This window comes from Zonotrichia leucophrys, chromosome 2 (genome assembly GCF_028769735.1).
Source record: "Zonotrichia leucophrys gambelii isolate GWCS_2022_RI chromosome 2, RI_Zleu_2.0, whole genome shotgun sequence".
Taxonomy (NCBI): Eukaryota; Metazoa; Chordata; class Aves; order Passeriformes; family Passerellidae; genus Zonotrichia; species Zonotrichia leucophrys.
Genome location: NC_088171.1, coordinates 149,127,639 through 149,152,864, shown reverse-complemented (window position 1 = coordinate 149,152,864; position 25,226 = coordinate 149,127,639). Strand labels below are relative to the sequence as shown.

The 25,226-nt window shown below is 38.3% G+C and overlaps 1 protein-coding gene across 8 annotated transcripts in view; it reads left to right on the top strand.

Annotated features, from left to right (window-relative positions):
• PTK2 (protein tyrosine kinase 2) overlaps positions 1–25,226 on the top strand; it is a 187,029-nt gene that overhangs the window by 130,356 nt on the left and 31,447 nt on the right. For 3 of the 8 annotated variants that reach the window (XM_064706739.1, XM_064706740.1, XM_064706732.1), the window contains 10 exons: positions 1,854–1,884; positions 2,609–2,661; positions 10,951–11,034; positions 12,182–12,199; positions 15,843–15,899; positions 17,263–17,283; positions 18,325–18,422; positions 21,119–21,203; positions 23,555–23,655; positions 24,920–25,035. In XM_064706739.1, coding sequence (XP_064562809.1) covers positions 1,854–1,884; positions 2,609–2,661; positions 10,951–11,034; positions 12,182–12,199; positions 15,843–15,899; positions 17,263–17,283; positions 18,325–18,422; positions 21,119–21,203; positions 23,555–23,655; positions 24,920–25,035 — 664 coding nt within the window. The remainder of the gene's footprint in view (positions 1–1,853; positions 1,885–2,608; positions 2,662–10,950; positions 11,035–12,181; positions 12,200–15,842; positions 15,900–17,262; positions 17,284–18,324; positions 18,423–21,118; positions 21,204–23,554; positions 23,656–24,919; positions 25,036–25,226) is intronic. The other 5 variants (XM_064706733.1, XM_064706734.1, XM_064706735.1 and 2 more) reach the window with 5 other exon arrangements.

The following is a 25,226-nucleotide window of genomic DNA, read 5'->3' as shown; positions in this document are numbered from 1 at the left end:
TACTCTACCAAAAAGAAGCCTTAGGGGAAATTAAAATTCCATCTTTAGAATGCAGTTTGAATAGGATGCAGTTAACATGAAATAGAGCTACATATTAAAGAGCAAGGAAAATTATTTTGAGTAGCTGCTTATTAATTGTGCATCCATTACCTTGATTTTAAAACACAGAATAATAAGGTAACTGCAATTCAGTGAAGTTCTTTTAAAGCAGAGGAAGACTTTGTGTTCCACCAGTAACATGTGTGATTAATCAGCACCATCTAAGCCTTACATCAATTGCCAAGTCTAAGAGCAGCATTGGAACAACGAGCAGCATAAATTGGTGTAAAGCAGAACCCAGGATGATTTCACAACTAATGCTGACAGCTGTAGGTGTCATGTAAAAATTAAAGTTCTTTTGAGTGTTCTTTACAGCCCTGGGGAGGCTTGCATAGCAGTGGGCAGAACTCCTGTGCCTTTTCCTTCCAGCTTGGTGTCTTCTGCCCAGTTTCATCCAGGTTTTACCTCTTGTGCCCATTACAGTCTCTTTTTTGGGTACCTGTTCCCCAATCTTTTACTGCCAGGCTGCACCTCCACACCATTGCTCTCATATTTGTTACTCCACATTATCTCTGAGGATCTGTGCCTTTTGTCTCCTTCCCAAAAGGTATCACTTACCCAAACATATCACAGTACCTTTATCTCCCACCTGCTCATATAATCTTACTGTCCTCCCTCTGCCCCCCAGTTCCAGGTGCTTGTTCTTGTCACTTTGCTGAGCTGCTCCAGAGCTTTGAAATTGCAGCTTCTGGTTTCCCTTCTTTTCTGCATCTCCTTTTTAACACCCTCCATCAGACAGATCAGAATGGACTGATGTTGCTGAGCCAAGTGTTGCTTTTCTACCTGTAGACAGCAGAAAAAATGAACAAAAATAGTATTTTGCCATGTTGAGTGTAGCTTTTGGGCATTTCTCTGCTCAATCCCTTAATACACAAAGGTGAGACTGTTGTTTACACCTGTAAGTCCTGGAAATTTTAGCATGGGTGAAAAAGAAATAAGAATTTGCATTATTTTGTTGAACATTGTATGTCACCATTTTCTGCAAGTGTGGCTGTTCTCTCAGGTCACTTTATCAGAGCTACATTGATTTAGAGAGTGAAACACACTTTATTACCCATCTTCTCTCCTTCCCTGCATACTCCAATCTGCTGAAAAGGTGTTTTGCTGAAGGATTAGTAACTTCCCCACAGGAATGCCAAGGGTTTCATCAAATCCAGTAGGAAAAAAACCCTTTGAATAGGTACATCCAAGGTCTCACACACATTACCATTTTCAAAGAAAGACTGGCAAGGATTTGAATGTAGTGTACAAAAAGCTGACTTACTCTCTGACACAAAACATTATTATTGTAGAGTCTCAAGCCAGTGTGAAATCAATATGATAATATGTGCTTTAATGATTTATTTCAGTTGTCTTACTTGGAAATCCAAGTTGGATTGAATTGTTTTATTTATATGTTAGAACTTAGGACATCTTGGAGATAAAAGAAAAGCATTTCTTACCAGAGAGATGAGATAGTGTCACACCTTCTGCAAGTGATTTATTGGAGTTATTTGTTAAGAATAAAACCAGCTTTTATATTCTGTGTACGTTGTTTCCTCAGATGAGAGTTTGCCTAAAGGTCTGTGTGAGTGGGTAGAAGGAGTTGTTGATAATGCTGCTGTTTATACATGTATAGAACATTCTTTGAGCTCTCTCAGTTTCCCTCAGAGATTGTGATGATTATTGTTTCAGGCATGTATATATTTCACTTTGAGAGAGGTCATTTGAAAACGTGCAAAAGCTTTAATCCTGTTTTCTTCTTGTTTACACAGAAGGTGAAAGAGCTTTACCATCCATACCAAAGTAAGTTTTGTGCTTTCTTTTCTCATATATTAAAAAAAGAGTTTTGAAAAATAGTGATGCTTTCAGAACTTCTTTATAACAATAATTTTTATTGTTGCTTTTGGATTCCAGGACAAATAGCAGGTAGGGCATAAAAAGCTCGCAGTAATATTAAACTACAAAGATACCAGAAAGAAAATCAAAGAAAAAAAGTGCCTAATGTATCCCATATTTGACAATAACAAAAGCAGGATGTTTTGGAAAAGACTTGACTGGGGTTCAGTAAATTTAATTATAGGAGTGATGCTAAATAGTTTGTACTGTTTATTTATAAATAACTACATTTAAATGTGATTGGTTTTCTATGTTTGACATGTAAATGAATTCCAAATAGTACAAGATAAGTCTTTTTACAGACAGAAACTCAATTCATACTCCATTTCCCACAGATCACACAGAAAGTATGAGCACAGTCAGGTTACACACATCTTAAAAGTGTGCACAGTTTGGCTTTTGTGGTTTCCTTCCAACTGCCCAGGTTTCTGTGGCTGCTTGTGCTGATTAAAAGCCACTCTCACTCCCCCAGGCAGGATGCAGTGGTAGATTCCTCCGTGCCTGCTCCCTGCCCGTGCTGTGCCTGGGGAGGTGGCTCAGCCCTGCTCATCACAGTAGGTGCCTGTTGGGAGAGCTCCCCGTGCTTGTGGAGAATGTCCAGCATTCAGCACTTCCAACTTCTGTTTTCCAGGCTGGCCAACAATGAGAAGCAAGGAGTGAGGTCTCACACGGTCTCTGTGTCAGGTAAGGCTCATCCAAAGCCAGCAGCTGAGTTTATTTCTGGGGCTGGCAGAGGTGCAGGAAGCTTTTCCAGGGCTGCTGACTGCCCCAGACTGGAGCTCTGCTCTAAAGAGAAACTTTTATGCAACAGCCACATCTGTGCAGTTACTGCAAAGCTTGTCAGAATTTCCACTTAACTTTGGGATGAAGTAGAATGTCTTGGCTAGAACTGAAATTACCTGAGTATGTGCTAATTGTGAGGGAGCAGCTTTGAAAAGGGAAAACAGGCAATTAAATATTAATCATTGCTTTACAGAAAGGAGAAACCTAATAGCTGTTTTTCTGTAGCTGTTTAGATAAAAGCATTTAATTTTTGCTATTGAAAATGACAAGTTAATTGAAGGATGGGTATATGAGGTAATACATGTTGTTTCTGTTCTTTATAGGTTTCTAAGAATTCTCTAAGTTAACATGGAGGTTTTATGCTTCGGAGAGAATATGTTCCTGTTACAGAATCTTAAATAATTTTGAAGGATTGAGTCTTAGTAGTGTCTTAGTAGAAAATGTATTTCTAAATCAGTATGCATAATGTTTATAAAGGGAATTTTAATGCAAAAATTATTTATAGTATGATCTATATGATTAAGATTTATATTATGATTATATTATGTTTTAATAGGTTTCTGGTATTTGGTCACAAACTTGAAGAGCCAATACTGTGACTCAGTGGATTTCCCTTCCCTTAGAGGGAGGCTTCAGCCCCACTTTTACATTTATTTATGTGAGCTCTTAGTGACAAATACTCAAACCCCCAACATATTTCATACAATAAGGAGGAAAGCTACATAGACAATTAATTAATTTCCTACTTCTCAGATTCATTTCCCCACCCTTACCCACTTCTAAAAGATATTTGAGATTCACTGCTTGGCGCAGGAAACCCAAATAGACACTGCAGGAATACAGGGGAGAGGATGTGAGTTAAAATGAGGAAAAAGCTGCAGTGGGGTAATAGAGCTTCAGCTCTCAGAGTCAAATAGCAGCTCTTCTTCCTCCAGTGCCTGGCAAGCAAGCATGCTAGATCAGGTGAATAGGCATGAAGCATGGTCAGCATGTTCTCTTTGGATTCTTACCTGTATGGCTCATTTTAGCTGTTAAAAAAAGTTAGAATTTCTGAAGTGATTAGCTCTGTGCTTTTGTAATTATTCCACTCACCCTCAAAAAGGCCAATCTTCAGGACAAAAAAGGCTGTCTGCAGCCTCGGATGTTCACTCCTTCAGATTTTCTGAGCATGCCAGTAATACTTTTAATAATGAAAACAATAATAAATGCTGACTTCATGAACCTTTCTTGCTGTCACTCTGCCTTTGCAAATTTAAGTGTCTTCTGAAGTTCTTAGGTGTTTCAGAGCACAAACACTTCTTTTTAAAGTAGCATTTTGAAATTAGTGTAGGAAGTGAGTTGTACTACCCCCAGCTCTGGCATTGAGGGTTTCACGTGAAAGTGGATGAGGGGGAAATGAGAGCACTGCTGGGGGTGAGCTGCTTGTTCAGGTGAGTGTCAGGGGCACTGCAGAGTGGCTCCTGTGAGCAGTGCAGTCAAATTAAACCAGAAATATCATCCTCATTCTTGCCAATACCAAAAACACCAATTAGGTATTATTCTTGTATTGTAGGAATGTTTTATATCTTTCCACAATAAAATTATTGTGCTTGATGCTTGTTTTTATACCATGTTAATGGTTTTTATACCATTTTAAACCACTGGAAATGCTGGAATGGTTTGAGCCAATGCATTTAATATTAAATCTCAAAGGTTTGTTCTTCTTGTAACATAATGGCACAGAGCACATGAATACTTTGTTGTTGTTGTTGTGTTTTTCCCCCCAAAGTTAGTTAAAATGCACTGAGTGTGCCATCATATTAAATTTAAAGTGGAGGCAGATTGCTGAGATGAACCCACATGACAGGGGTTATTCTCAGGAGCTGCTTTCTGTAAGAATCTCTTGAATCCCCCAAGGAATCAGGGTGCTGTAAATGAAGTGATGCTTGGTGTGGATGTGGAGAAGTGTCACTGCTGCTGTCAGATGGAACCCATCCATCAGTGGGAAGGGGAGGCACCAGCCCAGCCCAGGGCAGCCAGGGCAGCAGAGGGGCTGCTCTGGGCTGCAGAACAGGAGCTTTTCTCTGCTGACACTGCAGGGGCTCAGAGCCAGGTTTCAGATAAGAAACCTGCCTTTTTTTGTAGCTCAATGACATCTGTAATTGCTCCACACCTTTGATGATTTAGATAATGAATTAACTCTGATGTTTGATTTCACTGACACCGCTCCCCTTTGTTTAGACCTCTCCCAATGCTAAAGATAAATAGCAAAAATGTAAAACAGAGATTCAGCAAAAAAATTTCAAAGTCATATACATTTGTAGTATTAACACACTTAGCTCAAAAGGGAAGTTTCACAGTGAGTGCCCCACCACAACTGGGATAAACCAGCAATATCCAAACCCAGTGTGAAACATGATTTATTCAGGTATTTGTCTGAAGCTTTGCAAGTTTAAAAAGGAACCTGTTAATGAAAGACACCTTGTCTTTTTTAAGTACTTACTAACATACTTTGGAATATTTCTTGTCTAGTGAAGTGAAAACTTGGTCTTTTCCAAGTGCTGCAATACTCCAAAGCACACAAAAATAGAAGGTTTGTAAATCCTCTTGATTATTTTTCCTCCTGTAAATAAAGGTCCTTTCAAACTAGTGAGGGATGAAGTTGGTTTCAGGAATCCAAAGCGGCAAATTGCTGCATCTGTGAGTCACTGAGCCAGGTTTCACCACAAACTTCTTGTCTATTGCTGCTTCTCTTTCTTCTGGTGTTGTCTACCTTGATTCCTCAAATTCTCTGTTCCTTGCAGTAGACACTGTGTGTAACCAAGATGCCTGCCAGATTCCCCTCCTTTTAAAAAGTGTAGTGATTTTATGCCTCAACACATTGGTGTGTGTGTAAGATTATAAATTACTGTAAATAAGCTAAACCAAATCAGTTGGATTTTAGATTTCTTTGATAATCATCTGATGTTTTGGCTGGAGTCGCTGTGATTCACCAGAAACAATGAGTGTTTTAGCTTATAGGGAATTGCAGCTTTTACCTCCTTCTCCCTCTGCTTCTGCATTAAAAAAAGAGTTCTTTGTCCTTAGCCAAGGGTGTTCACTCAGGAAATGGTAAGGCTAAACTATTTGCTCTGTGCAAATAATATATCAAATGTGTAAGAAGCAGCACACCAGTTAACTCTAATTTTATTGACTGTATTTCCACTGTTTGGCTTGGAGACACCTTATTAAAATGCTCTGCTCTAGTCTAAAGGAACTTACTTTGGCCAGTGCTTTGTTTTTACATAGCAAACATTAGCCTTGGTATGGTGATCTTGTATTTCCAGATACACATATTTCCAAAAATAATAACTTATCTGGTCCATTCTGTATTACAACAAGTTTTTCATAAAATGAAATCAGTTCAGCAGTAGCTGCTTGCTCCCTTTCTACATAAATTCCTCCTGACACTGAGTTCTTTGGTTTCTTCTGCCCCTTGCTTATGTAAATATGACTAGGAAGAATAAATATGCTTTTGCATCCCTTGGGTAATCACTGTGCCTCCTTTACCCTGGAAAATTCATGAATTTTTTTAATCCTAGCTCAAATACTGCTTTCCATGCAATGCCACAGAAAATGACATTTCAAGCCCATGTGTTTCACTGAACAGGCAGAGGATTGAACAAGTCTTGGCAAGTTCTTGGCACTGCTGGGTTAATGGGTGGATTCGATGATTTTAAGGGTCTTTTTCAAGCTAAAGGCTCCAAGCAGTCCATCCTGGCATTTGGATATTCAGGTACTGTTGTACAATGATGTTTTTGTGGGGAGGGAGCTGTGAGTGAGATGACAGGAAGGGAGAGGAGAGCTGTCCTGCAGTAGCCAGCACAAGGGATGTGTCTGAAGGGGATTTTAGGATATCCCATAGGGTTGGTCTTGCTTAAAGCAGGTGCTGGTTTTGCAGCTTTAGTATGAGCTTATTTGGTGAAGGTAATTAAAAGGTCTCTGAAAATACAGTCCCTGTTCCAGCTGATAAAGCAAAGTGTTCAGGGCACCTGAGTAGCAAACCCCAGGACACAAACCTTTAAGAGGGAAATAAATATATTAAAGAGAAACTGGTTTGTTATCCTGTTCCCCAGCTGGTGCAGCTGCTGTCAGTAACACAGGCAGCATTTTAAACTCAAAGGGGTGCAGTTTTTAAGTTCATCATGAAATTGCTAATAATTCTGGTTTTGCCATTGCCTCTCTATTCCATGGTTTAGACATATTCAGTAGCATGCCTCATGGAGGATTTGATCTCTTGGAGCAAATATCTGTATAGGAGCTGAAGGGTTTTAGGATCCTGAAAGACCCTGAAAGAGGAGCTTCTCAGCAACTTTCCAGATTTTGCTTTAAAATCACAAATTTGTAACATAAAATTGTTAAATTTTAATCACTATTATTAACTCCTGATCTGGCAGTGAAATGAGAACTAATGCTTAGGAGCAGATCCTGTTTGAGGGAGCTGCCAGTGTAGTCATGGCATTCAACTGAAATTTCAGTTTGAGTGTTAAAAAACCCTCTATTTTGAAGGAGGTAAGCCTGATTTAAGGGAGATTTTGTCATGAAAAAAACCCCAAAACCTCTATGGTATAGTTTGTGAGTAAAAGAGACTTTCAGGAGGTTTCCTATAGAGGAGAAGCCAAATGGTAAAACACAACAAACAGGAGAGGGGGAAAAAAATAATGAATCTATTAACCTGATGTGAGTGTTGCAGCACTTAAAAGTGCTCTGAATGGAGATGCTGGCTTGTGAAAGGACCTCTGTGCCCTGGCTTGAGGCTGATCAGCAGCAAAGCTGTGAGCAGGATGGAAAAACAAATTCGATTTTATTGAATCACTTCTGCTTGCAGAGCACAGAGCAGGCTCTGTGACACAATTCTTGTGCTCCACGTGAAGGTTTGCCCTGTGCCCAGGTCTGAAAGGGTTTCTTGTGCAGGACTTATATTTCTTAGCTCCTTTTGAGTTAGTTGGTGGGGAAAAGGTGGCCTTTGCTTGAGTATGAAAAATTATTAGCAGTTTTTTAACATCCATTTTGTCAAGACACTCCAAAGAGACAAAGCTGAGAAGTGTAATTAAATTTTTAGATGAAAAATTGTATCTTGAGTACTCAGGATTGTGTCACAGCTCAGCTTTGTTGCACTGCACAGCTCACTTCTGAAAAGAAAGACTTAAGAGTCTTGCTATAAATGACATAGTTATAAATTCAAATCAAGTAATTATTAAGTAATTTGAGGAGTATAAAGACTTTGTGAGAGCTTTAGCTCTGCCATATGGTCACAGCACTGGGAGACATTCAAGCTTAAAGTTTACTGCAGATTGATTTTACAAACCTTGAGCAAGTCATTAATCTCCAGGTTCATGGAGGAGGGAGTTGCTCTTAACTCATCCAGCTATTTCACTGATTAATAAGATAATACAGTTGAAAATGCCCTCAATGCTAATGAATTACAGTATTTCAGATTCCCATCACAGTTGAATAGACTGGTGCTGTTATCTTTTCCTATTTTAGCCTGACTGACTGAAAGGCTTCTTTTCATGCATAAAGGTACTAGAATGAATTGTGGTGACAGTCTGAAGAGATTTCTTCCATATCAGTGTCCAGGAAGTTCCTGCAATGATTCCATCAGCCTGTGGTGCTGGTTAAGGTTTTAATAAGTTTTTTATTCTCCTGTGCTCCTCCTTTGTGGGCCTCTCATTGAATTTGAGCAGACACTTCTGCTGTGCAAATAGTGCCAGTGTGGTGTGACTGGAGAAATATTCCATGCAGGTTGGGGGTTTGTTGTTCATGTAGAAACATATTTGATGTGCCAACCCCATAGTGCTCATTGGAGTTCAAAAGCTCAAAAATCAATTGATTTATTCTTTCTACAGGTTTTTGTTTCAGGGTTTTTCCTCAGACTGGTTCAAGAATGTATAATGAAATAGAATGGGATATTTTCAGGTTCAGCCTTCCAGTGTTTGCTCTCTGCCCAAACAAGGAGCTCCAGTAGTAACTGCCCTGTAAAAAAAGGGCAGTAAAAGCCTGGCCTCTTTCTTTCTAACATAGTTATTGCACAGCAACTGATTTCTTTCCTTATTTTTGCCTTTTAAATTTTTTTCACAATAATTTGAGTGAATACTGCATAGAGGAACTAAATCAATTAAGAAGTCCTGTGCAGTTTTCAGCAGCATTCTTGAGCACCAGTTATAACCTGGCTGGAAGCTGCTGTGGAATGCTGGAAATCCTTCTAAGTTGTATTCATTTCATTATGGTATTCTGTGGACTCCTGAGAAAGTGTTAAAACTTCTATTTTTTAAAAAATTTCAAACCAACTCATTAGAATCAACTTCCTTTTGTAGCTAGACTGCAGATGTGGTAAGTTTAAGGCAAAGCATCTTCCATTCATTGTGGCAGAACAGCTGAACAAGCTCAAATTGTTGACAGCAAATCATAAAGGCAGAGTTTAAATGCAAGGGCAGAATTGGACCATCACAGGGCATCAGGGCATGCACATGAATTAAAAACACTTTTACCTTTGCAATGTGCCCTCATTTGAAATAGGTTTGCTCAGGTTTCAGCAGCTTGTGCCTCCCACCTATCAGTGTGAGGCTGAGCAGCATTTCAGCACTTCAGGCTTAATTTAGCTCTGTATCCTGAGCAGGCAGGTCAGGAGTTGAAGCATCTCTTCCCTTTTGGAGCTTGCATTGCCTGCAGTGACTCTATACCTGTTCTTCTCTTTCAGCACAGAGTGTTGGGTTCCCTCATTCTCATGTCAACACCCCTTCAGTGGTTGCTTAAACCTGCTGCAGTATTTTTTCCTTTTCCTTCCTAGTGTGTCTGAAGCTTTTTATGGGTGTTACCTGAGGTTTGTGCTAGAATGACAGTGCTGAAAATTGTCTGCCATGTGATGTTAGGAAGAGAAGTCCCTTAGGAGTATCAAGGAGGAGAACTCAGAGTGTTCCCCTTTAAATTGTCTTAAACCAAGACACATGGAAATACTGATACACTGACTTAGTCAAGAATTTTCCCCTCTCCTTGCACCTCTTTTAGTTTTTAGCATTGAATCTGATTAATGTTCTGTCTTTCTCTCTGATATGTGCATTTTCCCACTAGATTAGGGATTCTAGTTTGCTCAGTCACCCAGCATATTTAGTGATGGTAGTTTTTGTTGATTGTAGAAGTGACTTTTATTAAAATATAATTTTCCTTTTCTACCCTTTTTGCACTCCTCCCACCACTGACTGGTTCACTGTCCAGTAGCTGCTGCTGTGGGACTGGGCTTCTCTTTTAATACCTGCATCCCCAACCTGTGTAACTCCAGGTGGCTGCACCTCACTCCTGAGTTTTGGCTGTGAAGAGCTACCAGCCCCAAGATGCAGGTTTTTTATTTAATTGGCTTTTTAAACCACTTCTCCTGTTTCTTTGGGGAGAGGAAAAATGGGAAAGCAGAGAGGAGCAAGCAGGTAACGAGAAATAAAAGGAGCAGGTATCACCTCAGGTGCTGTGTGTCATCTTGTGTCCTTCTTTCTCACCTTGTGTGGCTTCTTTGTATTTTTTCCTACTCCAGAATTTCCCTTGTCCTAATGAGCACTTCGCTAAAACATTGTCATCCCTGCAGTGGGGTGCCATTGGCAGGGCAGGTCTGCACTGAGAATAAGACTCTGGTGGCAGATTTGAAATCATAGAATCTGTCAGTGCTGTATTTCAGAGGAGAGGGAAACCATGTTTTCCCTTGTTCTGTGTAATCCTGCTATGTGAAATACTCCTATGTTGTTTTAAGGGTTCAGAGAGTCAGTACATACATGTTTAAGTCTGGTGACTGCCACTTTAGCTGGAATATAGCTGTCACACAAGTCTGACAGAACGTAGATGAGAAACTTGGAAAAGCAGGTTGCACTTCTGGGATAAATGTTCTTTGTGTTGTTAATGAGTGGTGTACATAGCTGGCATAGTCTGACTTTTTACTGGGTTCTAGTCTTACTTCTAAAAACTGAAATATGAGTTACTGTAGAAAGGAATTTGAAGGAAAACACCAAAAATGCTTTAGAGTTTCAGAGACTTTTGTATTTTCATTTGGGTATACAGAATTTTAATGTAAACCTTTACTTTTATGTTCATTCGTTGTAGATGTTCTCTTCAGTCTCTTTTCTTTTATTTCCAAATAATTTGTTTCTGTTTTTTTTTTCTCTTTCCTTTTCTTGCCTCTTTGTAAAGGAGTCAATCACTGTCAGCATAAAGTAAAGAAAGCTAGACGCTTTCTGCCTTTCGTCTTCTGTGCCCATGAGTCGCCACCCAAGGGTACTGCTCTGCTCTTTGTCTAGGCTGCCTTATTAACCCAAAAGCTGAATTTACTAACTCAGTTACTGTTTGTAAACTACTTTAGCCTCAGGTAAACAGAGTTCCAAGAATAATTTTGTTATGTTTTCCTGCTGTTGAATTGGATTTTCGTGCAGCTTGCTGGTCCCCGTTTTTATGGGGAACGTGTTTTCGAACATCGTATGCTACAATGACAAACATATTAAATTATTTTATTTATACAGTCATGCAGTCCTTGACTGCCATCTTTTTTTTTTCTAAATATATTTTGACTTCATTCTTGGACCCCTGACACAGCATGCTTATGGATGAAACAGAATAGCAACAATAAGCATCAGCTGAGATCACTTTGAATTAAACACGGACTACAGCGATGCTTTTGGCTGCGTACTGGTCCAGCACTGATCTAGACCAGTTTGGCTTTATTAGGGGTAAGAAGAATTTCCTATTATCTGTAGAGACTGTGTAAAATATTTGCCTTAGCTTCTGCTGTGGGGTTTGGTGTGCAGTAGGGCTGCTGCAGTACACGTGGAATCTGGTGTTTGTTTGAAATCTTCCCTGTAGAGTTGCTCTCTTTGCCACTCATTTAAATTTCAGCCTTGTACAAGTAATGAATGCTATGTGTCATTAAAACTTAGATGGTTCCATTTCTCTCTCATGTCTTGGTGATAGCTCAGGAGTGCATTTCTTCTGGAAGGGTCAGCACCAACTCTGCTTTTCAAAGTCCTCAGTGTAAGTGCAGAGTCAAGTTGAGCCGACTCATCTGGCTGTAGGACAACTGCCTTAAAGTATTGAATAAACCCAGAAATTGACTATTTTTAACAATGCATTAAAAGAACTAGTTCCAGTTCCAAATTTAATTTTTGTGTACCTTTGTGTTTGAAAGTCATTAACTCTGTTTCATCATAAAAGCTTCTTAGAGCATATCTCTGTCCCTTGGGTTTTAGGTGAGAAGTCTTAAATTCTGCTGCTTTTCTGGTTTCTCTTGAGTCAGGTATATAAGATAACTACAGTCTGAATACTTTTGGATTACTCATGAATTTAATAGTATATTTTCCCCTCCCCCTTCTCTGTCCCCTCTCTCTCCCCCTCTTTTTTCTCTCTCCTTGCATGCCACCTGGATCTGCAGATGAAATTAGTGGGGACGGTAATATGTTTTCTAGTCTGTGTGTTACTAACGTGCAATATGCAACTCTTATCTCCATAAACCACTTAATGCACATTTCAGTAATACATTTTATCCAGCTTTCAGTGTTCAAAAGTGGTCTGCTTTGGGTATTAGCTGATAAATATTGTACTTTACAGGCTGTGCAACTAATGCTGTCTGCTAAACTGGAATTGGAAAAGGAAAAATTCTGTTTCAAACACACAGGGATGTGGTGGTGCATGTGTTTGCAGTGAGACTTGTGGCATGATGCAAAGAAGGTTTAGAGGTTTGCAAGTGTCCAGTTTGATTGAAATGGTTACACCATCATTAATCTGGTCAGTGGGTGAGATCAGTGGATGTGACACCTGAGAAATGAGTCTACTGAGAAATGCTTTAAAGGCATCAAAGTGCTCCTTGCATTAAAAGAAGCTCTACAAGATAGATGAATGTAGATTGAATACATGAATATTAACCAGGTTTCAGCTATTCAAACTAATAATTTTAAAGACAGATTTTAATGTTTGGGGTTTTCTTTTAAAAACTTTGAAACTTACTACAAAATGTTTCACTTCTGCAGACTTTTAAAGTCTTTTTTCTTCTTAAAAGAAGTGGGAGTTTGATTTTTTTAAGAGATTTTTGGCTATTTTTCTAAAGGATTTCCATCTGATGTTGGGAAAGAATCAAACTGCTGCTACTGGTAGTGTGTATACCTTTATTCTTCTAAGTAGGAGGCACAAAGGGCATAAAAGCAATATGCAAAGGAGGGGGATAAGAGGAAGTAGAGATCACATCTTGTGACCTTCCTTTCAGTAAAATATGAAGGGAGTTTATTAACTTTTCATCTCCTTCCCTTCAGATATAAGCTAAAGATAATACCACACCATTTTCTTCCTTTTCTTAAACATCAAAAGGATATTTTTTTCTGCCATAAATTTAAAAATTATATTTCAGATACTACCCCCTACATAGTTTTTTATTGAAACTTGCCTTCTTTTATAAGTTACAAGCTCTGATAAATGGGATAAATTATGAAAAAGAGAAGTTCAAATGTGTGCCTAAGGTCATGGATTAGCTATTATGGATTTAATACCCTGGGATGTTTTTCCCTACATTTAATAAATTAATTCAGATTTAGTGAAGCTCAGATTGGCTCATTCATGTGAGTGACCACCACTACCTTTTCCTGAAAGCAACTTGTTCATTTTGCCCATCTCCAGGAATCATAACAAGTGATGCTGCTGGGTTTAAAAAGTGCAGGAGGGCAGCATGATGAGCCCCCTTACTAAATCTGAGTTTTTCTGGACTTTCCAAGGACACCTGGAATCCCTGGATGTGTTCAGCTCTTGAGGGTGCTGTGACACATCCTCCTTTGTGGAGCAGCCTGGAGAGCCCTGCCCAGCTCAGCCTTGCTTCAGGCTCAGTGGAGGGTCTGGAATCTCTTAGCAGGCACAGTTCTGGCAATTTGGTGACATTCTCAGTCTGTCATTAATGCTGGGCCCAAGCCCCTCTGAGGAGGTCAATTCTCTTTGTTCCAGACCACTTTGAGCACAGCCTGGACTGAATTTTTCTCTAATTCCCAAAACCAATGCCAGACATACATAGGAATTATTTTTTTATATATTTCTCTCCAGATTGTTAAATGTGGAACAAGAAATGTTTGTGTAGTTAATTGTGTACATTTAATTTATTTGGATTGATTATGAAGACTTCTGGTTTCATGATGGTTTTGGGCAATGTATCAAAAGCATGTAAAGTGCTCTGTGCTGCTCTGAGAATGCTTTTAGTATGAATTAACTCATGAATTTAAAATAGAGAGATGAACAAGCCCTGCCATTGATCACATTCTGAAAGCACTATTCTGTAACCTAGTGTGAAAAGTGTTTGGGGTCCTTAAAGTGGCACCAGTTTGGTTTCCAGGCTTCAAAAATTTTTCTTAGATGTGTTTACAATATTTTTCATCCAGTCAATTTTCTAACATAAAGAACTTTCTGATATCTTCAACAAAATCCTATCACAATATTGGAGGGAAGCAGTGATTTGTCTCCATCACGTTGGGGATTTTTTTTAAGCTTATTTTTAAAATCAAAGGCTTATTTTTACAAAAACATTAGTTTGTAATGTAGGGAAGAAAATAAAATACCAAGAAAGAGATAAGTGCTTCTGGAGTGTCCTGCCTGTTCAGAATTGTGCACTGTCTTTAGAATTTATTGCATTTTCATTAGGTGACTGTGTTTTGCGATGTCCCAAATAGAAATTGCCTAACAAAATTTAAAATTACATGGAATTTCTCAATTCTGCTTTTACCTGGTGTATTCCTACAGGAGTTCAAAAGAAAAAAACAGCTTTAATTATATTTCAATAGTAAGAAACTAGGATCATAAAATTACACTTACTCCCTGAAGTGTGTTGAACTTCAAAGGTTATAGGCAACCTGTACTTTCCTAATTGTTGAATATTCAGTTTGCCTGAAAACTGAGCCTCTTGCTTGTCTGTGTGTGAAATATTGATAAGCCTGGCTCTGGTTTCAGGGCTGGGTTCAGCTCAGGGTCCATCCCATCCTTCTTCCCATTCACTGTGGCTGTCCCAGTCCAAGCCATGGCTCTGGAGTGAGGCCAGGGAGCTGCAGGGATGTATCCATGTGCTCCAGGGTAGATGGGGGAAAAGGGAGAGGAAATCATCATTTCCAGAGGCTTTCCAGTGTGTGATCACCTCAAATCAACCACAGAAACTGCACAATGGGTTTGGAAATTACTCAGTTTTGAGAATCTCTCTTTGTGTTTAAAGTGGTGAGTAGAATTTGACAGCCTTGAAGTAAAGAATGAACCCTCTGTTGTGGACTGGCTTTAAAACCCCTGGAGGAGTTGATCTGACTTTTAGGAAATTACCTCCACACACTGGAAGTTCTTTAGGGCAAGGGAAGGACATTCTGATGTGACTTGACACCATTTAAACCATTTTGAGAACAGATGATGTAATTTTAAACAGAGGAAGAAGTGCACTGTCATTCTTCTGAAAATTTTGGGAAGTTGTTACCAAAACCTGTCCATGAAATCCTGAGTCCTCACAGCAAAACTTGTGGTGAATTTCCACTAACAAGGAAAATTGTAAGAAAAATGGGAAAGAGAGTGTGGCTTAAAAAGGTCTTTGTGCTCTAGAAGATTCTGTGGTAAATAACTCAGCTGGCCACACTGACAGTAGGGGGAAGCTGCCCTGGAACATCATTGGTGTCTTCTGCCTGTTTGACATAAAAAATAGCAAACTGTTATTGCCAGTTTATTGAAGGTAAAACAATTTAACTAATTCATAATTTTTTCTCTTTACTGCAATGGAATTTGCTGTTTAAAAGATTTTAAATCAACAGTTTAGATAGGTCCCAGTTACAAAACTTGAACTTTTTTGAACACAAACGAATCTTCCTTTTCTTCTTTGTTGAGTGCATCTCTGTGATGTAAGGCAGTTGGCACTGAGGTCATTATCATATCATGAATTATGCATGAGCCAGTTTTAGTCATGCTGTATTAAATGTGACCCAGCAATGCTGAGCTTGGGGTTTGGGACAGACCAGCCTTGGTACATTGGAGTTGTTGTTCTGGAATTGTTTTCATCTGCTCTTCCCGAAACTCTTCAATTCCTCCCTTTGCAGAGACTGATGACTATGCAGAGATTATAGATGAAGAAGACACTTACACAATGCCCTCAAGTAAGTGCCATGGTTACCTTGGGAAATTTCCTATCCAAAAGTTTCTTTGGTTTAGCAGGAACTAAAAATATCAGCCTTATTTAATAAATGTGCAAGGAAAATGTTCTGCTTTCCTGCTATCTGTGATTTCACAGTAAAGTTCTTTTTTTGTCTCAAAATGCAGAATTTTTTTTGATTGTGATGCTGAACATAACACTTAAAGACTGGATAAGGTCTCTGTGATGAGAGCAGTGTGGCAAGCTCTGTGGATTGCTGTCTGTCAGTATCTCACCTTGCTCTGTGACAGATCTGGTGCTCCCAGTTCCATGAGAAAGGAACACTCAACTCTACCACATGCAATTTTGTTAAAGATGAAAGACTGCAAGAACAAAAATAGAAATTCAAAGTTCTGCTGAGTCTTCATCGTTGAAGTAAAAACAGTGGTGCTGCAGCCACCACAAGGATTTTGTGTTACAGCCTGTTTGAATTATGATACAATCCTAAACTGTCAAGGCCAAGTCATTAAACATGAAAGTCCAATATTCTGATTTTAAAAGCTGCATCTGGAAAATTCCAGTTGCATTTGGGCCACCAAGGATTTCTCTGGAAGCAGACAATCCATTGGTGCAGAATCCTGCCAAAAGCATCAGGTTTGGTCAGTGTGAGAGGGGAGGATGGTGCTGAGCTGGGGCCACATTCTGCTGAAGGACCATGAACTTGTGCAGATTTCTGAGCTCTCCATGGGGCAGAATGTTTCATGATCACTTCAGTGTTCACAGCATTGTTTCCACAGCTGTGGAAAACCTTTGAAAAGCAAGAATATATGTTTTACAAAACATATATATATATATATATTTGAACATCAGTATTTGAAAAGCAAGAATATATGTTTTCCAGAAATAAACTGAGCATTTTTAATATCTTGCAGTTAAGTGACTACATATTGTTTTAACATAGTTTCAGGTTCAAAACATACTGATAAATGATATCCTTTATTTTTGTTAACAAATTAACTTTGTGTAATTTATTCCTCCCCACCCCTCAACCTTTTTATTTAAATTCTCATGGCAGTAATTACTTGTGGGCCCAGCCCTGGCTGTGCTGAACACTTGAAGATGGCTTCAATGCAAAACCCATGAGATGGGCTGTGGAGGGAAATTCATTAAGTGCTTTGCTGGATTGAAGGGGACTCAAGTGTTCAGCTCCCAAAGGACTGAGTCAGTAAAGATCACAAAAATAGACCTGTGACTTCTGCTAATGTAAACTTTAAATTGCATCAGTATATTTCTTCTTTTTTTCTCATGTTGAAAAATGTTTGTCCTGTTTTGATTTTAAGAAGCTCTGTCTAAGTAAGCATTTGATTTTTCTCTTAATTGCACTGCAGAAAGCTATGGAATAGATGAAGGTAACAGGAGACCCTTTACCCATCCCTGTATGCTTGCAGTTTGGAATGATGTGGAATTTTAAAGCTTACTATTCACTTTCATTTAATAAACATTATTTATTTATAGTTAAACCAGTTAGCTTTGGGATTTTAAAGAGGAAAATGCAGTACTTAAAAAAGAGATGAAAAAGGCATTTATCACCTTGTTAGCCAGCTCTACATGACATTACTTCTGTAGTGTTAATGATGTCAAAGTCAAGGTTATGAAGTTATAAGCTGGTTGGTTATAATTTTTTCTCTGAATAATACAAGTGGAGGTGAAAACATATACTGTGCATGCTTTTCTGCTATTCCTGAAAGATTTTTCATATCTGCTAGAAATTAAATTGCAAATGAAATCATTCAATTGCAATTGATTACATGTTTTGCTGAAGTGCTGAGCCATTTTTATCAGTATTATTCTCAGCCTATTAAACTGTGACATTAACAAAATTGCATAAGGCCACCAAACATCTCAATTTTACTTCAGTTACACTGGCAGAGGTGTAGTGCACTCAAAATTCTGCTCTTTCATTTTGTCTTTATTTGCCATCCTCTTGTTCCTGTATTTTTTTCTTGCAGTTACCTCTTTAAAAGTTCTCTGGGCTTTTTTTGATGGTTCCAAAATCTAAACCAGCACATGGTGGAGTCCTCTTAAACAGCCAAAGGGATGTGTGCTGAGTTTAACATCACTGGTGTTGCCTTAAACTGTTCGTGTGCTTTGTCTTTCACCAGCTGTAATTTAAAAGGATTTAATTATACTTATTGCACTGAAATAAGTGCATTGTAATTAAATTAACAATCTCACAGTTCTTTTCCTGTTGCTTTGGTTCAAACTGAGAGGTTTGAGAGGTCTCCACTGTGTGTGTGCAGCATCTCTAGAGGTTGGTGTGCAGCAAATGTTAATCTTAGTTTTTCATATGTGAGACATTTGAGTGACTTACTTTGAGTTTTGTGTCTTGTGGATTATTTCCTTGCCCTTCAGCAGCAACTTAATATTTCAAGTGCATTATATTCTTGTAGCCAGAGATTATGAAATTCAAAGGGAGAGGATTGAGCTGGGGCGCTGCATTGGGGAAGGACAGTTTGGAGATGTGCACCAAGGAGTTTACATGAGCCCGGTAAGCCTCACTTCTCAAAGCAAAATTAACAATCAAACTCTGCTAGGTTAAAAAAAAAATTAGAGTATTCCATAGAGGTCTTGGTCTGAGTCTTCCAGAACAAATAAAAATTTGGTCCAGTGACAATCTCACTGTCTGTCTCACAACAAAGGCTAATAAAGTTCTTAAGTTCCTAATAAAGTTCCTAAAGTTTTCCTGAAATAAAATACAAAATACTTGAACACTGATCCAGCAAAATCCCAAAGCACAAGAGTCACCTCAGTGAAACCAGGGACTTGTGTAATTTAGGATGGTGCTCATGAGTTTTTCTAGAAAGACTAAGAATTCATTTCCAATAGATCAAAAAATTTGTGTAAAATTGCAAGAGAAAGCTGCAAGAAATAGTTAGTTTCAACAAAGCCACCTAATAAAATAAATATTTCATATTAGACTAAATTGTTGGAAATTTTGATATATTATACAAGAATTCTTGTGGACAATAATCTAGTTCTAACTTCAGAAACAGCTGCTAGGGTCCTGGACTCAGTGGGTTAAATAATCTTCAATGCAATATTTAAGTAAATAAGGATAAATGTTCTGTTTCAGGCAAGTTTGAAGTCTGGTCTGATACCTTATTTAGAAAGCACATCTGTTATAATTTGCATTGAGGGAGATTCTTATTTTTCATTTCATTCTGTCCAAGTTAACAGGAGTACCAAGGAGTAATGGTTCACTCGCTTGGTGAATGGTAGATAAGTCTGGAGCTCTGTAAAACTAATTAAAGACCCTTTTCTTATGGGCTGTTGTTTTGAAAATATTGACTGTCTCCATTCTTTTTTGTGAATTGGAAAATGGATTTTACTCAGGCATTCTTTGTTGAGATTTTTAAACAGCCACCTGTGGATTTACTTTCTTAATAAGAATGTACTTCATTTAGGACACTGGGATATGTGAAGGTGAAACAGAACAGTGATGTCATTAAATTTTAATGTTCTGGTCACAGAGTGTAACTCACACTCTGGGAAGAAATCTTAAAATTAATGTAAGATTAGTTCTAATAACATGGTAGTGTAGCCTTTATATGTTCAGCTTGAGTGCAAAAATATAGAGGATATTCCTTGCCTTTTATTCTGCTAGCTCAAAGCTGAATCTCAAAAATTCCATTTATCCCTGTTCATTGCACCTGTAAAGTCCTGATTCAGCATCCACCTCTCCCAGGTATTCCTGAAGGGTCACAGCCAGCCTCAGGTGTAGGGTACTGAGTGGAAAATGGCTTTATAGCATCCTATTGCTCAGCTGTAACAATCCCAGGAATCCCAGATTGTCTTTAAAGGCTGCTTAACTGTGGAATTAATCCCAAAGTGTCATTTAAAAAAACATTTCCTGCTCAGTACAGAAAATGTGTCCAGTCTTATACATTCTCACTGGTTTGCCTCCTTATCCAAAACCAAAAGGTCAACAAACCCCCAATATCAGACCTTTTCCAACATTTATTCTGCCAAATCTCTTTGCTGGTTGCAGACACTCAGATTCTTCCCTTTGATGCCCCTGTTGGTTAAAGAATATTTCAATACCTTGATGTTTAACACAGGAGAGGGATGGGTCTGGCAGGCATCCAGAGGTCTCATCCCCAGGCTGATTGTTCAATCCTGGTTTCATAAGGGAATAATAAAATCATGATTTACCATCAGCTTTTTCAGTTACTTTATGGGCATTTGATGTGTGGGAAAAGGATCAGATCAATATTTTCCTTCAAAGTCAACTTGAAGATCTCTTTTGTGAACAACTTTGAAAATAAGATACTTTATCCTGCAAAATAGAAATACTATTCTAATTCTGGTAATTTTTGTCTGTAAACAGATTTAAAATAGACCAAGCATGAGCAGAGATGGAACATAATTCTGAATCTTCATTTCCTACTGGCCTTAAAAATTGGATGAGGATATTCATCAGTGCTGTAGCATTTTGAGGAAAGGTTCATTTGTAAACTGCTCATTAAACAGTGGACAATTCCCAGTTTCCCACTTGGAAGGAGGACATTCAGCTCCTTGAATAAGCCCATTCCAGTGTAGAAACTTAGTTTTAAAACACTTCAGCTGCTCTCAAGCCATCAATAACTTCTCATTTTTGGATATTCAGATAGGATTTTGATTTTCAATACATGTGGTTCTGTTGAACCTGGTGTTAAAGCCTTGGTCTGACTGACTGTGAAGATAATGTGTAAAAATCTTTGTTTTACTTTCCTTTTTAGTCTGGGCTCACATCTACAGCCAGTCTTTGCTGTGAAAAAGCCACAAAAAGTCTTTAATTTGGCTTTCTGGGTTGCTTGCTTGTATAAGCCAAGTGTGGTTTTTAGGCACATATCTCTTTCTTTTCTCTATTTTTGCTAAATATTGTCAAGAGTTTACCTTCCTCAATAGCACAAAAAGTTTACAGTACTATTCAGTTAAACTTACCATCTTTTGTCATAATTTTTCAACAGTTTAACACACATTAAATATTTTCAAGACACATTGGATGTAAATGTTGTATGCAAGTTGTCTTGATTATAGTGGTATTTTAACACAGAAGCTTTCAACATGTAATTTCTCAGCTGACGTTATTTTATTTAATAGTAATTTTTTCCAAAGTAGTTTTACCAGAATTCTAAGGGCCAGCTTTTAGTGGGCTGTTTTTGGCGGTTTGTATTTCAGCTATTTCTCAATAATATTTTTCAGGAAAATCCAGCTATGGCTGTTGCAATCAAAACGTGTAAAAACTGCACTTCAGACAGTGTTAGAGAAAAATTCTTACAAGAAGCCTGTGAGTATGAAGCAACTTCTTTTGGGATCATTTCTGTATCTTCTCCTTGCAAAGACTGTGGCCACCAGTGCCAGAAAACTCTTACACTGCTGTAAATATTTTATTCATATACAGCCTGATGTTTTCTCATCCTACAGCATGTGCCAGGGGACTTCTCTACATCCTTGCATGGCCCATGTGTGTGAGTGGATGTGGGTTCTTTGATTTTCCAAATTGAGTGGTGATGTCTGGCTCCTGTAGGGTTTTAGAACCAATTTTGGAACATTTGATGTGATCCTCTATTTCCTTCTTTTTCCTTAAATAAATTTTTAAAAACCACAGCACCTTCTCCACTTTATTGCTTTGGAAGATCAGGTAGTTGTCCTTGCTGGAAATGATCTAATAGAGATCTGCTTTGAAAATTCAGATTTAAGATCTATGCCAGAATAGGCCATTTTTCTAAATAATTGCCCACAAACGTTGCATTCCCCAAGTAGCACATTTCATGTGTGGAGGAAGGCTTTTTGTTGGGGTGAATAGGAACAGAAACTTTTGAAAGAATATTAAAGTTTCTGATTCCTCTGTTGTTTGATTTTGCAAGCAAATTAAGATATGGCACTTAGGCCTTAATTTTTGCCTATTGTCCCCTGCTGTTGTATACCTCTAAATGTTGTAAATGTATTGTATTTTATCAGTAAAGTAATTGGTTTTGGTCAGATGTTACAGTATATTTTATTCATGATTCCTTAATTCAAGGAGTTTTTTCAACTCCTTCAGAAGACCTGTGTTAATAGCTAATGGATTCTCATTTTTTTTGTAAATTACTGTAATTTTTTCCATTGCATTTCTATCTGTTGGAACAGTAAATACCATTGCTTACAGTAATAACTCAGCAGTCACAAGGTAGGCTGCTGTCTCCTGGCAGTGTAGAAAATAATTGCTCATTGAATGCTCCTTATTATGCTTCAAGTTTGACAGATTAGGAAATGCTGCTGTAGTCGACACATAAATAATACTTTTCCATTTTGATTTAATAGTTTTGCCATTTCTTCTTCCTCTTTTTCATTCTAATTCCCATCTGTTGCCTTTGTCTTGTATTCAGACTGCAAATTTGCTCAGAACAGTTGCTTACTTCACTGAATTAATACATTTATTTCCTAATATTTTAATATTAGGAATATTGAGATATTTTGATGTTTGCCTATGATGGAGTTTCAATGCTGAAAAGATTTAGCAGCTGTTATTGCCTGTATGACATTTCATGTTATTTATTCCCTAAGCTATGTCAATGATAGGGATGTTTGCTTTATTGCAATTTTCCCTGTATTATTCATAACAGTAATATTTTAAAGAATATATTCTCTCCCATAAAGTTTCTTGTCAGGAAGATATGTTACTAAACTGTATAATTTTTTATTATACAATTATCCAAGGATTTTTTGGGGGGTTACTGTGTATCCAGAAGTAGAGAATTCAGAGCTTACAGAATATAAATTCAGAAACACCTCCTGGTTTTTTTAGTTTGTGGTTTGTGTAAAACAGAAAAAAATGGGATTTATTCTTGCCTAACTTGAGACAGGACTCTTTATCAGGGATAGGACCAAGGGTGGTAGCTTTACCTGAAGGAGGGCAGGTTAAATTTGGGTTTAGGATATATTCTGTGATGAGGGTGGTGAGGCCCTGGCACGGGTTGCCCAGAAGCTGTGGCTGCCCCATCCTTGGAGGTGTTCAGCACCAGGCTGGATGGGGCTTGGGGCCTGCAAGCTGGAAGGTGTCCCTGCCCAAGGCAGGGGATTGGAACTGGTTGGTCTTGATGGTCCCTTCCAACCCAAACCATTCTGTGATTCTGTGATTCATGTGTCATACTGCATAAAACATACTGTGGCTGTGCTGCCAGGACTGAAATTAACTCCATGGGAAATAAAATAATGTAATGATTAAATAAGATTTTTGTCCATATCATAATCTGGCAAACATGTTTTTTCCAGTAATTGAATTATACAGACTGCTTTAGCCTTCTCTTTCAGTAGAAAGGCACAGATTAACTGGTTGTGCACTGGTTTGACAGATTATTTTATTAACTTAGGTTATGTCCATAACCAGATCCAGGGCTGAGAGGCAGAACCTGACCTGACTGGCACCTTCCACAGCAGTTTGCATTTTTGTGAGTGCAGAACAGCACAGCTCAGGCAATCAGTGTTTGTTTCTGCCTGCCCTCAGCACATGGAATGACCAGAAATCACTGCTTGCAACAGTTGTTTAAAGTCTGTGATTATCCTCCCTGCTCATGGACTAAATGCTTAACCAACAGGGGTTTTTTATTTTTAAGAAAGGTTTTATGTGATGCACTGAATTCTTTGCTTTCCTTTCAGTAACAATGCGTCAGTTTGATCACCCCCACATTGTGAAGCTCATTGGGGTTATCACAGAAAACCCAGTCTGGATAATCATGGAGCTCTGTACACTTGGAGAGGTAGGAGAAATCCTCGTGCTCTCTTTTAGCTCCCAGAAAAGGCTGAAAAAACACTTCAGAATTCTAACACATGCTATCAAGCATGATATCATACTCCTTTGCAGAGTTATGGACTCAGAAACAGGAGTGGCAGCTTTTGACCTTCTCCTCCACCGGGGGAACTGCATCACCTCATTCCAGAGTGATTTAGTCAGAGTTTTCAGAGCATTCAATTGCAGTTCCAGAGTGAGAGCATGACCTCTGTCAAGATGATGATAATGTGATAATCAGTTAAACAGCATTTGCAAACATACCTTCCAGAATTAAACTGTACATCTTTTATTCTTCCTGAATAATGCTGCATTTTCCCTTGAAATATTGAATTTCTTGTGTTGGTTTTTTTATTTTTTTCCTGTAGAATATCTGCAGCAGGGGCTCTAGATAAGATGACTTCCCTCATTATTATGTTTTTTGGATGAATGCTTTAAAGAAAACGAGATCTCACTTTTTATAATCAATTTGTTTTATTTGAGCCACGTTTCTGAAAATGTGAGCTGCAGTGATATTTCATACAACATTATATGATTGTCATTGCAATTATCAAACTCCAAAATAAAATAACAGGGATAGATAGAAAAACCTATAGTGGAGAAGTAATTTTCTGTTAATAGATTTCCTTTCCAGTGTTCAAATCACTTTTCAAAGCCTTGTTTTGATCTGTAAGGACACTCTAGTGCCACCTTCCAGTAGGTTCTGCCTGCCTTATACTGGGAATAAAGCTGACAAATATTCTGCGCTGATATTGGCCACTCTGAGCTAAATTCAGTTGTTTTAGCACATGTAGGTTAAAACTAATTATTAACATGAATGCTCCTAAAACAATACTGATCAATCTGTGTTTGGGTTGAATAGGTGCTGTTCAGTTCTGAAGTGATTTAGGCCATAAATTGAGGCTGCACTCAAGGGTAAAAAAAACCAAAAAGTCCAAGAGTGCTTCACTCTGCAACAGCAACAGCAAATGCTTTTCAAAAAGAGACTGAAAGAATGCACAAAATTACAGTTATTTATTTTAGTTTAACAGTTTTCATGTAGAAAGACTGCTTGAATTCTGCTGCAGTCACAACCTTCATGGGAAGTGATTTTCTTTACCTCATCCAGCCTTTAAGGCATGGAAGTCATGCCCATTGATACTCATGTAAACTTCACAATTTGAAATATGCCTTTTTCAGCTTTGTTATTTTCTTGTCCTAATTTCTTTCTCTTTTTTTCTCCTTGGTGCAAAAAGCTGAGGTCGTTTTTGCAAGTAAGGAAGTACAGCTTGGACCTGGCCTCTCTGATACTCTATGCTTACCAGCTTAGCACAGCTCTTGCCTACTTGGAGAGCAAAAGATTTGTACATAGGTGAGATTTCATAAATATTTATCTGTACCTGTCTCTTTTTATATGTCACTGCTCATAACATTTTAGGGAGTGTCATTTTTGCAGAGGTTTCCATGAAATGACACCCTTTTCAAGGGTGACACCTGCTGGTTCACTCCTGGATTGACTTGGAGCTGGTGCCAGATTTCAATCGGAATCATTTTCAGTTGTTG